A 13852-nucleotide genomic window follows, 5' to 3' on the forward strand; every position below is an offset into this window, starting at 1 on the left:
CTCCTGGCTGGTCTCCCCGCTTCTCCGTCTCCGAGTCAGGTGGCCCTGCTAAAACCCAAGTCAGACCAGGCCACGTGGCTGCCTTTTCTTATAGGTCAAGGCGGGGTTGTCACAGAGGCCTCCGTGGCTTCCCGTCGCCCTCCCCTGGCTCACTTCCTTCTTGTGGCACTCACGGCTTTCTTGCTGTTCCTCCAGCACCCCCCACGTGCCCCCACCCCAGGGCCTTCCACAGCTTGTCCCCTCACCTCCCTCACGTCCCTGCTCAGGAAGGCCCACCCGACCACCCCACACTCCGGTTCCGGCTGGGTTTTTTGACATAGCACCTGTCACTTCCTCCCGTACTATATTATTCACCCACTGCTTTGTTTATTTAGTTTTGTCCTCTCTCTTCACTACAATGTATATAGGGATTTTTGACTGTTTTTTCACTGATGTATCCCAATACATACTAGTAGCAGGTGCTCAATAAATTTGCTGAATGAGTGCATTCTCCACAGCCACTGGCTGGCTGGTAAGTGGCATGGCCAGGATGCCAATTCTTCTTCTCTCCTTCTTCCCAAAGTGTCTCCCCCCTAAACTGTCCCCCACCACCCCATCCAGAGCACGGTGTCTCCCAGAAGTGCCCTAGGTGTTTTCCAGGTCTGGTCGGTCAGCATGTTTTGACTCAGTCTCCAGAACGCTTAGCAGATATTCCTGGTGGTACTGACTATCTGAAGAATGAATCCATGCTTTCCAAGCCCCGCGGGCTTCTCCGTGGCCCACGGAGTCCAGTCCTAACTGTTCAGCCCGCTCTCAGAGCCTTCGCTACAGCCCCGGCAGAGCAGGGCTCAGGTCAGGCCTCCGGCCCCCACTTCCTGCAGCCACAGTGGCATTCCAGGTCCTTACACTTCCCATCCGTCAGTTCCACTTGCGAAAGTGTCCCAAACTCTCCCACCCTCACTGTCCCTGCTGCGTCACCCCCCAGCCCAAGCCCCTACTCTCACCTGGGCCAACGGGGGCTTCCCCTCCAGCTCTCCACATTGCAGCCTTACTGGTCTCGTAAAGCTCAGCGTCTCCCTGACTCCCCACTGTGGAATGCCTCTTCTCCCCTCTCTTAGGGACCCACCTGGTCTGGCGCTGGCTCCGGAGGCCTCAGCCACACCTTCTTCCTCCAGTTTCTCCAAAGGTCCGGTCTCTTCCTGCTACAGGGCTTTTATATGTGTGTGCCCCTGAGCACAGGAGTGGCCCCCCAACCCAGCTCCTCATCCTTCAGGGAACAGCTCAGAAGTTTGTGTCATTTATCAGTGTCTGTGGAGGCATTGACCTGGGTATGACTGGGTCTGCTCCCCCCCTCACTGGGGGCCACTCCTCACAGTGGACCATGCTCCTTTGCTCACCTGTGTATCCTCAGTGCCCAGCACAGGGCCTGACATGCAGTAGACGCTCGGTAACTGTTCAGGAATGTCTGTTCCCTGAGCCTGTAATGCCCTTCCCTTCTCTACCAGCAAACTCCTATTCAGCCTTCAGAACCCAGGTCCAGTGTCTTCTGCCCGGAGCCCTCGGCAGCTACTCCCTCCTCCAACTCCGTGTTCTTACAGAGCTTTGCACATCCTCTTACTCTGCCGCTGCCTATCCTGGGTCGAGGGTCTTTTCCTCCTGGCTCTGAGCTGCTCGGGAGGTGCTGCATTCTGGGAGAGTGTATCCTAGCATGACATACCTTTTGGTCGCGTTATTGCATATTGTTTGTGCTGTGTTTTGTTTGCCTTGTGTAGTGTGCTTTCCTCAGCCATTTGGTCACCTCCTAGAAGGCGGGCTTCGTGGCACAGCCCCATTTTTGTATCTTCCACTCCCCGAGCTGACACCTAGAAAGGTTTTGGTGACTCCTTCTTGCATACACGTCATGTCTACTTAAGGTCATAGGGCCCGTGGCAGTTTGGGAGCACCCTGGTATCCTTTTGGGGTCCCTTGTTCAAAATTATTAAGAATTTTAGGACAGTGACAGCAGAGCTTTAAACCCGAATGAGACCCTTCTAGGCACCCAGGCCTCACGCTCGCGAAGCCATCCTGACTTCGTGTATCCACCGGGAAGACATGGTGGGTGGAGGTCATGGTTTCCTTTTCACAAATGGCAATCTGCAGGCCCCAGAAGGGCAGTGGCCGACCTCAGGCTGCACAGCTCGTCAGCAACAGAACAGAACAGGAAACAGTGTCTGGCCGTTGGGTCATGTGCCCTGTCCTACGCTGGCTCTGGGGCCCATGGACGTTGAGCCTCGGTTTCTTCCTCTATGAATTGGGGACATTGATCTGGTCAGAAAACGACAGAAAAAAAACAGCTGGACGTGACTCCCTGGACAGGCCTGGCAGGAACTCCACAGCATCCCTGTGATGCCTTAAAGTCCTGAAGACAAAGTTCCTCTCTGCTCCTTGGAAGGGCCGAGCCCTGGGGACAGCAGGAGGCTAATTGGCGGTGGTGGTGGGTGGAGAAATTAAAGCCCCCTCAGAAGTAGAAGGAGGTTGTCTCTTTTCATCTCTTTTTGAAGGAATGTGGGGACTTGGATGGAAAGTTCCCTGGGGGTCCGTGGTATTTGGGTGCTTTGATATCTAGGGGAAAGAAAAGCAATTAGTCACTGTCAGTATCTGTCCTTGGAGGGATGAAGGGGTGGCCATGCCGGGCGATGGCTCTTCCATCCCAGGGCCATCCCTAGTCAAAATGATACACTGAACAGAGGCCCAGAGCTTAGAACGGCGCCTAGGGAAGGCTTTTGAAATCTCACTTTCTATGGGAAACACGTTTTCCTTGGCCCCTTGGGTGAGCGGGCAGCTTTCTTTGCAAAAATCGCTGAAGACAGAGAGTTTCAAAGCTCCTTCGTCTGCCCCTCCCTCAGCATGTTTCTCAGCAGATTTTCCTCAGACCTCCGTCCCGTGGGAGTGGCACGCCTGCCTTTAACCCAGCTGCTTCCAGGGCCGTGTCCCACTGCGGAGGTGGCCCGGCGGCAGCAGGCAGGCCAGACCTGGTGCCCCCCTCCCCGCCTCCCTGACCTCCCCCGTGTCCCCGCCTATTCGTTTGAGCCATGCATTTGTCAGATTAACCTGCAAAGGACCTGAATGGTGACATTGTGTGGGAAGCGAAGACAAGACGACAGTGTTCTTTGATGCCTGGAGGAGGTGTTGGGGAGAAGTGGACAGACGTGTGGCCAGGCTAGGAGGCTGTAAGTTATCTGCAGCTGTGCGGAGTGTGCCTCAGTTTCTCTCCATATGCCAAGGGCACCGGCACCGCACACGCTGAGCGCAGAGGAGGCGCAGCGCCCAGGTACCTGTGCCTGGTGCCTCCTGTGAGGTGTGTGGGTGCGCCTGCTCCTGCAGGTGTGGGACTTGCCCATCCGCTGTCCTGAGTGATTCACTCTGCTCCCCGACATCTCCCAGCACAGATCTCAATGGGACTTGGTGACTAACCCCAGGGGAGGAGGCTGACCTGCTTCTGCCGGAAATGACAGGCGAGCACAGCCGCAGTCAGCACCTTCTCCCAGAGGTGTTGGTGCAGATTCCCTGGGCTGGCCAGACACACAGGTATTTCTGGACTGTGGCAGAGCCTGTTGCCATGAGCTTCCCTGTGGTCCTGTACATGTCAGCATGGGGCGGGTGCTCCAGGTGCGTCTCTGGCAGCCATAGGACCCTGCTGGCTCCTCCCGTGACTTGTGTTCTGTGTTTCCACAGGGCCGCGCCTTCCTATTTCTCCCCGGCCACAGCCCGCCCATCCCAGTTGAGCACCTGTTTGCCTGAAGTTAATTTCCAGAAGCAGGTAAGGACTCCAGGGGAAGGACGACCCATGATGTGGCCGCAGATCAGTGTGGGGGAGGGGACTTGGGGTACAGGCTCAAAGGCTGGCCATGAAGGTAGCACAGGTCATTTCCAAATAATGCTCATTTCTTCTTCAGGCGTGTGGGTTCTTACGGTGAATATTGTGGTACTGCTGGTTTCTTTTACACTGTTAAAACATGTGCAGTCTCTGAATTCATAGTTTACAGAAGCTCTGTGAATAGCAGTTATATGGCGTTGTGTTTTTGTGCAATGTAGACGTTGTACAAATGTAAATGTACATTTTTAAATGTGAGCATTTAAAATAGGTCACTTTTTTTTAAAATGGACAAAGCAAAAAACAAGTGTTGGGACCCATGGGGCAGAGGGGCCGTATGTATTTAAAGCACCCCTGCTGTCTGGCCCAGCCTGAGGTTCCTCAGTATTTTCCAATCAAGGACCAGATCACCGGTATAAATGTATATTCCTTTCTATATAAAAGTGGGTATTCAAACAGCATTGGCTTCATGTTTATAAGTAAAAACGAGTGCAGGTGGCTGTGTTTGTATTCAGGGCTTCTCATGCCTGTCAAAGGGAGGCCAGCTTTCAGAGCTCTTTGGCAGAATGGGTCTGCTCTCCGGGTCCCTCCTCTGCTAAAGTGAGATCCTGATTCTTCTAAAGTGAGATCAGCGGCTTCAGAGCTGGACTCATGTGCTAGAAGAGACTAGGTCCCTGCAGAGACTGGGCAGAATGTCTCCCAGAGGACGCACTGTGGCCTCTCAGGCCATGGGTTCCCTTTGTCATGGGGTCCTTACTGGTGGCTGGAAGCCCCTTCCTCACTGTCCATTACCAGCCAACCTTCCTTTCACAGAGATGTGGGCTTAGAGCCAACAGGAGTGTTTGTGTGTCAGGGCGGGGGGATGTTTCTGTGTGTCTGCAGCGAATGTAGTACCTCCTCATTGCATCTGTCCCAATCATATGTAGTTTTCTGGAATCACTCCCACTTTTTGCATAACACATGGATATCTATGGTATGATAGATAGTCACAGGCTTCTCTTGTCCTATTCATTTGGATAGTTGATAGCTGTCTGTTTCTTTCTATTTTCCATTCTTTAGCTCATCCATGCCTTTCCCTAGTTAGCTTCCAGAATGTTGTATCGTAAGAGAGGGAGCAGGTCTGTCTCTGACGTGGGCAGTTAACACGGAGATTTTCTTAGGATTAAGAATGGAAGTGCCACCATGGTAGGCGAGGGGACGTTTATGGGGTTGCCTGGAGGTCATAATCAAGAAGCATCATTACTTTTGGTTCTCGTGGCTGAGGACTGAATAATTGGTGTGTCTAAATTAGTTTCATTTTGGACTTATGCAATTTAAGCACATTTTAATGGAGAGCAGTTCTTGATCCCTACAGGGGAGAATAAGAATTCTCAAACGAAATTCATCTGATGCTTGTCAGAATTGTGATAAGAATGTAATAGCATGTTTGCTTAGATCGGCACCCAACCCGAACCCACTTTAATATCCTTATAGCATACTAGCGACTGAAATGTCTCTGTCGTTTGGGTTATTATGATTTCTTCTCATCCATTATTTTCTTCACACCAATACCCTTGACACAGATTTTGTTTAGGATGGAATGGTGTAAACCAGTCACGAAGGTCTAATCCATTTGGATGGGAGCGCGAAGGTGGGATTGTGTGCTCGTTGGCACATTCAGGCCCTATCCAGCCCTGGCTGCTCCCTTTGTCAGGAGACAGGGCGGGATCAGCTCAGACGAGAGCGGGAAGAATCCTAGAAGACCACCATTTTTAGAAATGACAAGAATGTTCCCCGAAGCAAGAAGAAACAGTTTAAGTATCAGTCTCTGCCAGGGAACTGTGCTGATGAGGGAGTAACCTGGCCCCAAGGGCACTTTCAGGCACCTGTGACCCTATGAGCCCCCCACCTGGTAATCACAACATGAGAGTGGGAGGTGTCCGGGGACAGGGAGGCTGTGATGGTGGAAGATGATGGAACAACATCAAACTGTACAGGGTGCCGGGGGTGGAATTGTTCAGAGCAAAATTCTGTAAAATAGACCTCATGTACACGATTCACACACACACACACACACACACACACACACACACAGTCACACACTCACACACATATGCACTCCTGTTGGTTCTGAGCTTGTGTCTCTGTTGGAGGAAGCTTGGCTGGAAAGGACAGTGAGAAGAGGTTCCGATTCACCGTGCAGCCAGGACCCCTCCTCCTGGGATGTACAGCAAACCCAGATACATACCCCGGTCTGGGTAGAGCTGGCCCCAGAATGAATGAGTGAGTGAATGAGTGAGTGAGTGGATGAATAGATCCTGCTCTGGGACCTGGGACTGGGGTGTGGTTTGTGGCAGGAGGATCAGAGTGAGGGCCTGAGGGTTGGGGACCGGCTGGCCCTGGAACTCTGGTTCTTTTGTGTGTGGCGACACCTAGTGGCCAGTCCCTCATCTTCCACGCTGTCTTGACAGGACAGAGTTGGAAGATTTTACTCCTGGAAGCCCTCTCTCTGTGTGAAGGCTTCACGGAGCGTTTCAGATGCCCTTTGGACACGATAGCCCACAGCACACAAACTACTCAGGAATGAGAGTCCTTTGGAAAAGCTCAGTCTGGCTCTGGAGGCTGGATTAGGTGCTTTGGTCACTTTCAACACGATGACATTTGGCCCTAAATTGATGTGGATGATGTGGATGACAGGGGCAGCTTAGCCACCACCTGGGCCGTTTATTCAGCACCTGCCAAGCTCGGTGCTGGGCTGCAGGAGGACGCGGTGACCGAAGCAGACATGGCCCTGGCCCCCTGGTCAGGTTGGGGAGAGACAAAAGCAAGTATTCCAACATGGTGCTTTCAGAAAACTGGGACAAGACAGGGCTACGTGACTGGAAGGGCTGGGCAGGGAGGGGTGGGGAGGGCGGGGAGGATACACAGAACCAGCTCTGGCTTTGCTGTCAGGAAAGGCTCCCTGGAAAGGCGTCTTTGAGTGAGATGAAGGATGAAAAGAATTCAGTTCCAGGCCCAGGGGACACTCAGTGCAAAGGCTGCCGGGATGGGGGTGGGGGGAGAGCTTCTTGGCACGTTCTAGAAACAGACTGGGGCCAGGAAGGCAGAGCAGCAAGGGGAGGAGTAAGGAGCGGGAAGCAGCCCCAACCCCCTCCTGTGTGGGGCCTTGTGGGGGGACCTTGTGGGGGGGACAAGGATTGTGAGTGTATGCTGAGGTAGGGTGAAGCAGGGAGTGATGTCATCTGTTCTGGCTTTTTTTAAAAAAAGATCATTCTGGTGGGGTGGTGGAGTGGAAGGCAGTGAGGAGGTCAGCGTGAGAAGTGAAACCCCAGAATGGAGCTTTCCCGCTCCGCTCTTAGGACTTTGGGGTTGTCCGCAGCCTCTGTGCATGAGGCCCTGGACGGCGGGGCTGCCGCTCATTACAGATCGTCCTTGAGGCGCATTACCAGTCTTTCCCCAATACCAGTTAGGCCCTTTTCTGAACCCGGAGGAGGTGGAAGGGGGCAGACAGTAGATGAGGGAGCCTGCGGCTTTCGTGGTGGAAAGGGAGGCCCTGAAGGGGACCCTGTCACATCAGGCATACAGCTGCTATTTAGGCTCCAACTTGCTGGCTCTTTGGCCTATTGTGTCGGCATTTAGCACTGGCCCCTCTTTGCTTATGGGGACTGAGCAGTTGACAGGGGCTCTCCAGGGAAGCTGCTGTTCAGGGCGCTGGCACATTTCCATGGAGACCCCCTCCCTAGGAGAGCCCCCCTGCCTGGCAGAGCCTGCTGCTCCAGAGCTCGCTGGCCCCTGATGGATGGATGGTGTGGGGAGTGTCCTAGGCCCGCCAGCCCCGTTCCTTGCCTTGGTCTTCTGAGCACAGCTCCTTGGCACCAGGGCTGCTGAGGCTCCACCCCCACCAGCTGCTGCGTTATTTCTGACTCATCCAGGAGTTACAAATATGTAATCTAAACTCCTCCACACCCGGCTTCTTCTCCACCAGCTCCCAGGAAACCCTGGGACTTCTCTCCTGGGACATTTCTGCAGGTCGGGCCCCTGCTGCCTGCAGGAGCTGCCCTCCGACAGGTGGGGTGGGCCTGTGAGAGCAGTGGCAGTGAGCCTGGGTGGGTGCCTGTGCCCCACAGCCCCAGGCCCCACTGTCTCCATCGAGGGCTTCCTTGGAGCCCACCCCAGTAGCTGGCCTCTTGAACTCGTCAGGGGCTTTCGCTGAGGGAGCTGTCTTGGTGTTTGGGGGCTGGGTACTGACATCATAGTTTCTCCTGCAAAGGCCCAAGCCAGCTGCCCCTGATCATGTCACTTTTGCTCCTTGTGACAGTTGCTTGTTTTGAAAACCTGGATATTTTGGGGTCAGGTAGCACATCTCTTGTGGCTCTTGTGGCTCGTAGCCAGAGCCTTGCTGGCAGGGTGGCTGGAAGGTCGGGCTGGCTGGTAGTCTGGGTCAGCTCAGCCCCCGGGGCCCTACAGCTCTCTGCACAGAGGGGCCGCCATGCCTGCTCTGGGTTATAGCTGCTCAGTCTGGCGGGGCTCGTGGGGTGAGGGAGGAACGGGCAGCTCAGCACTTGCTCTGGGCTCAGAAACGAGAGCCTGCAGCATAGTGGGCTGCGTGACAACTCCTGCCGAGCACCCTGTCTCTCTGGGAATATCTCATCCTGACACCCCCCATCGCTGTGCTTCTCCTCGCTCTGCAGGAGTCCCCAGAGCTGGCCAGGGGATGAACCGCGAGGGGGCCCCCGGGAAGAGTCCGGAGGAGATGTACATTCAGCAGAAGGTCCGCGTGCTGCTCATGCTGAGAAAGATGGGGTCAAACGTGAGTGCCGGTGGGGTGTCACACCACAGCCCCCAGGGAGGGTGCCTGACGGGCAGAGCAGAGGCTGTGGCCACCTCCTGTAGCCACCATGGTCCAGGAGGGGGGTTGCTGAGCCTGTGGTTTGGCTCTGTGGCTAATTCATGTGGCACAGAGCCCAGCACGTTCAGTTCCGGGGACACTGCTGGGGCAGTCTTCCCACCCTTATGCCAACTTTGGGCCAGGTGGGTGAGAGTTCTAATGGTCCCGACCTTCCTTTCCTCCCTTCTCCCACCTGCTGAGAGTCTTCTCTCCCAGAGAGGCATCCAAGGGGCACTGGGCAGGACAGGCACCCAGAGGGCAGCACGTGTATGTGCAGGGATGTTTCTCCAAGTAGGGCCTGCGTCTTCCTACAGGCGCTGCGCCGCTGTGCATAGCAAGGCCTGTGGGACCCGGGGACCAAGTGTCAGGGACGGGAGAGGGATGCTTGCTCTGGAACTGAGGGATCAAACCTCAGGAACAGAGGCCTAGGGAGCAAAGAAGGATCATGCAGGCCTGGGCAGGTACCTTTGAGAGCCATGCATCCACCCTTCACCTGCAGCTCTCTCGCCCTTGCAGCTGACGGCCAGCGAGGAGGAGTTCCTGCGCACCTACGCGGGGGTGGTCAGCAGCCAGCTCAGCCAGCTGCCGCAGCACTCCATCGACCAGGGTGAGTCAAGGGCCAGGGCTCCGGCCACACCCTCCCGGGGCCACCCGGCGGGGGGGGGGGGGTTCCTTTAGAAGCATAGCCCAGCCGTCCTCCATGGGCTGTCCAGGACACAGAGATAGGCAGACAGGGAGGGGCCGCGGCTCCTGCCTAGTCTCATCCTGCAGGAGGTGGGAAATGGAGGTGTCTGGGGACCCATCACTGCAGAGGTTCTGCTTGTTGCCTTCCTCAGCCTTTGGCCTGACCCCTGCCCACCCAGGGCCCTGTCAAGGGACAGCAAAACTGCCCTTGTGTGCTAGGACCTGGCCTGGGCGCAGGCTATGTGGTGGCTGGGGTGTTCCTATTCCTTACTGTGCTCAAAGGGGTGGCCCCACAGGCCCTGGAAGGCTGTGTGCCCTAGGGAGTTACTTCTTTTTGGAGGTGCCCTCAACCAATCATAATAAGAGTGGCGGGTAACATTTGAGTATATTGTCTGGCAGGCGTGTGCCAAGTGCTTGATACACTTCATTTCATTTAATTGGAGTTAGCTACTGTTTATGTTATTTTCACTTAACTGGCAATGAGACGGGCTCAGAAGCAACAAGTTATTGGCTACCCTTGGTCATGCAGCCAATTACCAGGGGGCCCAGGGTGCAGACCTGCAGCCCACCTTAGGAGCTGGGTTCTGGGTCCATCACTGTCTGTCCTGGGGCAGCAGGAGGCTGCAGGGCACGTGCGGGGCTCCCTTTCTGGAAGCTTTAGCCTGGCCCTGGAGCCCAGATCCTAACCGGCATCTCCATCTAGTCCTTTCCTTTTGTTCTTAGTACACTGAGTTCGATTATTGGTCCTAAAATACTGGTGCCTGTGGCGTGTCCCATGTGAGGGACTCCCCTAAGCAGCGTGCTGAGCGGCTTGTTTGTCCATCCATGAGGCCAAAGAGGAGAGCAGGTCTGGCACACAGGGCTGCTTGTCTTGAAGCTGCCCTTTTTCTCCTGGATGTCACAGGGCTCTGCCCTGGCACAGGGCCCAGTTCCTGAGCTCTGACGCTGGGTGTGACCCGGCCTGTGCACCCAACTCAGCAGAAATGTACAGGATGTGCTGGTGCCTCGGGCAGCTCTCAGGGACAGCGGCCTGCTCGGGCCATACTCCTGTGGCCGTCTGTTCTGCACTGACTGCACTGTGGGCAGAGCTGCGATGGAGTCGAGGGGGTGGAGTCTGCCGCTGCTCCCCCCGCGCCACGTGGCATATTCTTTCTGGGAGAGCTCTTTTCTCTTCCAGGTTGATCTGGGTTTCTAACATGGGCTCCTCTCCCCTGCTTGCTGAACCATATCTTGTTGAAACCCTCAGGTATCTGAGTCCCTGGGACATTTCCTTTCCTCCCATGCCAGTCTTGGGTCACTGAGTTAACCTGAATTTGAGCTGGGGTGGTAAGAAGGCCTCTAGCAGAATGCTCTTCATGGAAAAAGTAAAAATAAGCTGTAGAATTGTATGTCAGTATAGAAAACAAAACATTTATACCCCCCCCCACACACACACACACACTCATGCGTGGACGTGTATAGAAAAAGACAGCTGAAAGAATATATTCTGTCAAATATGTACCAGGCTGTCAAATAGAAAATTTTGATAGAAGGTGCAACTATATAAGGGACTTTAACTTTCCAAGTCACACATTTTTGTAAAACTAATTTTTTTAACATTGTACACACATTTGTAACAAGAGGTAGTTTAAAAAGTATCATTACAAGAACTTTTTATCTTGATTAGCTAAACCAACAATTGAGAATAAAAATGAGCTCTGTCAGTTGTTTAAGGAGGTTACGGTGACCTCACCTGGCCTGAAACCGCTGAGCAGTCAGGAGTGAGTCATAGGCCTGTGTGTGTGTGACCCTGTGGGCCCCGGAATCCAGGCCCTCCTGAGGGTGGGGCTTTCACAGGACAGCCAGGCCGGCCACAGACATGTCTCTCTGGAGCTAAACCAGGAGCTGGGGTGGGGGAGGGGGTCATGTGGGAGCTGGGGGCAGGAGTGGCTCTCTGCTGCTGGGCTGCCCTTCAGCCTGCTCCTCGCTTCCACGGTCGCCTCTGACACCTGAACCTTACGGGAAGACACGCACTGCAGAAAGCCCCAACCTTTCGGCGGACTGTGTGTTGGAGACGGGAGGAGGCTGTGCCCGGAAGAGCTTCACAAATACACTGTTATTTTCCTTGTGGGCCTAAAGACACCCCAAAGAGACGCACGATAACAACAAAACAGCAACCCGTCCAGTCTCTCCCATTTTGGAGGTACATGCCTGAGAGCAGGACCTTCCATTTCTGCCCTCGCAGTGGGGCCAAATGGCTCTCGGCTAAAATTCCAGTCTGTCTCCCTTCTCTGCTGGTAGAGCCGACCTCAGCTGATGGCACAGGCCTGCTGCTATCAGAGGCCCCAGTGCTGCCCAGGCGGCGAAAGCCCTGGATCATTGCTTCAGTGCACAGAACCCCAGCATGAAAGGACCCCAAAGGCCTAGGAGCACTCCAGGTGATGGGCTCACCAGTTCTACCGAAGCCTGGTGTGAGTGCCTCCTGCCACTAAGTGGCGCCGTCTCTCAGCAAATGCCCTGAGCTCCCCTCGGGTGCTGGCAGCTGTGATTTATTGCTGTTCCAGCTCCCCTCAGTAGGGGGCCTGAGGCTGCCCAACCAATGGGACAGCGGATGGCATTGGTCCTGGGGTCCTGCCCACCACCTATAGACCTGCACACGCTTCCCTTCTGGGGCTGGAGGGGTCTGGTACCAGGGGCACTGCTTCCCCTCCTCATCCCACCGAGGAGAGTGGACTGGGCATCCCTCCCCCACTGCAGTCTGGCCCCTAGCCCTGTACCCAGGCCTCCCAGCCTCCCCTCCTCCCATTCTTCCCTTGGTGAACTTGTGTCCAATATCTGCTGGGTCCAGGCAAGTGCTGGAGCATGGCCTGCCCCTTGGGGCTCTCTAAATGGTCCCAGCAGAGAGCCCCAGGGGCCCCCCGGTACTGAACTGAACAGTGGACCTGCCTGGACTCTGCTAGTCAAAGACCACCCATGGCAACCTCCTTGTAGGAGCCCTCCGTTTCCTCCCATGTCTTCCATGATACTTCTCTCTCTCCCTCTCTCTGTCTCTCTACTCTGCACCCCACCCCATTTTCTATCTCTCTGCTTAATCCCCCTGTGAACACTTCCTTTCCCTTCATCATGTCCTCTCACCTCTCAGTGTCATACGGTCCCTTGGGAGCTCTCATCCACTCCTGTGACTTCAGAGAGCTCTGGCTGGCGCCCTCAGCCCAGACCCCTCTCCTGACCCCAGAACTCTATGTGTTGGTCTCTACGGACCAGCTGGCCACAGACGTCCCACACTCAGCAGATCCAGGTTCATAACCTCTCCCCACCCCAGACTATCCTTCCACCCGTATTCTCTGTCGTGACGAATGTTCGCCCACATACATAGTGTCCTGGGGACCCACCAATTGCTCCTATTTTCCCCAAGTATCTAGTGAGTTACTAAGTCCTTTGATTCTCCTGCCTTAATGCCCCTCAGATCTGCTGTGTCTGAACCCCCATTTTGGTCTGAACCCGTATTCATTCTTGTCTCAATTGCTGTAAATGGCTCCTAACTGCATCTTGACTTCTCATCTTGCCCTCTGCAGTGCACTATTAATATCTCATAGCCAGAGGGACTTCTGAAGTCTACATCAGCAGGTCTCTCCCTTACTTAAGATCTTTCTGTGGCTCCCTACTACCTTGAGGATAAAATTGTAGTGTGTGTTGGTGCCTTTCTACTTCTGCCTTTGCCCCTTGGCTGCCAGGAGCCCAGCCCTGACCCCTGACCCCTGGCTTCCTCAGGCCAGGCCAGGCCCTCCTGTGATTTTCTTCACACACGTGCGCCTCTGCTGTGCTATTCCCCACACCGTCTCCTGGTTATCTCTTGACAAACTCTGAGCTCCTTGAACTTGGGACTGTGGCTTACCTCTTTGTATTTGTGGGGTTAGGAGCCCACGGTGCCCCAGAAAGGCAGGAAAGTGGAGCCAGTTCTCTGAGCACTGTCTCCTGCTCCCTGAGAGTGGCCAAATCGACCTGACAGCCAGGCAAGACTGACTTTGAACCAAAGGAAATCAATACTCTGTGGGAAGGTCGTCTTGCTGAGAAGGCCCAGCTGTAGCTTCCAGCGCAGGCTCGGCAAATGCTGAGGTCATTCCTTTCTTATTACCAGCTTCTCTCTCCATAACATATATCGATTGTTTTTCCTGGCTATAAAATAAGGCATGGTCATTGTAGAAAACCAGGGAAAGGTAGAAACAGCTGCAAAGCTTTAAGGATTGAATTCTACTACAGAGCTATAATTGCTATTACCTTTTGTTAAATCTTCCGTCAGTCTTTTAAAAATATATATGTATTTATTTCCATCATAAAGTTGGAACCGTATCATATAAACATTTTAATATCCATTTTAACACCCATTCTTTACTTAATGATAATTTTACAATGTTCTTAAACAGGTTTTAGGAAAACATTTTGGCAATTGTATAATATGCAGCCATATGACTGTCATAATTTTTGGCCAA

At 54.2% G+C, this 13852-nt stretch overlaps 1 protein-coding gene across 2 annotated transcripts in view; it reads left to right on the forward strand.

The window, feature by feature from the left end:
* The window catches only part of CTNNBIP1 (catenin beta interacting protein 1), a 46295-nt gene that overhangs the window by 18702 nt on the left and 13741 nt on the right, over positions 1 to 13852 (forward strand). The window contains exons 2-5 of one of the 2 annotated variants that reach the window (XM_081057397.1): positions 3403 to 3546; positions 3694 to 3778; positions 8503 to 8621; positions 9216 to 9306. In XM_081057397.1, coding sequence (XP_080913523.1) covers positions 8526 to 8621; positions 9216 to 9306 — 187 coding nt within the window. In that variant the 5' untranslated portion in view covers positions 3403 to 3546; positions 3694 to 3778; positions 8503 to 8525. The remainder of the gene's footprint in view (positions 1 to 3402; positions 3547 to 3693; positions 3779 to 8502; positions 8622 to 9215; positions 9307 to 13852) is intronic. The other variant, XM_081057396.1, reaches the window with a different exon arrangement.

Source organism: Rhinolophus hipposideros (genome assembly GCF_964194185.1).
Source record: "Rhinolophus hipposideros genome assembly, chromosome: 8".
NCBI lineage: Eukaryota > Metazoa > Chordata > Mammalia > Chiroptera > Rhinolophidae > Rhinolophus > Rhinolophus hipposideros.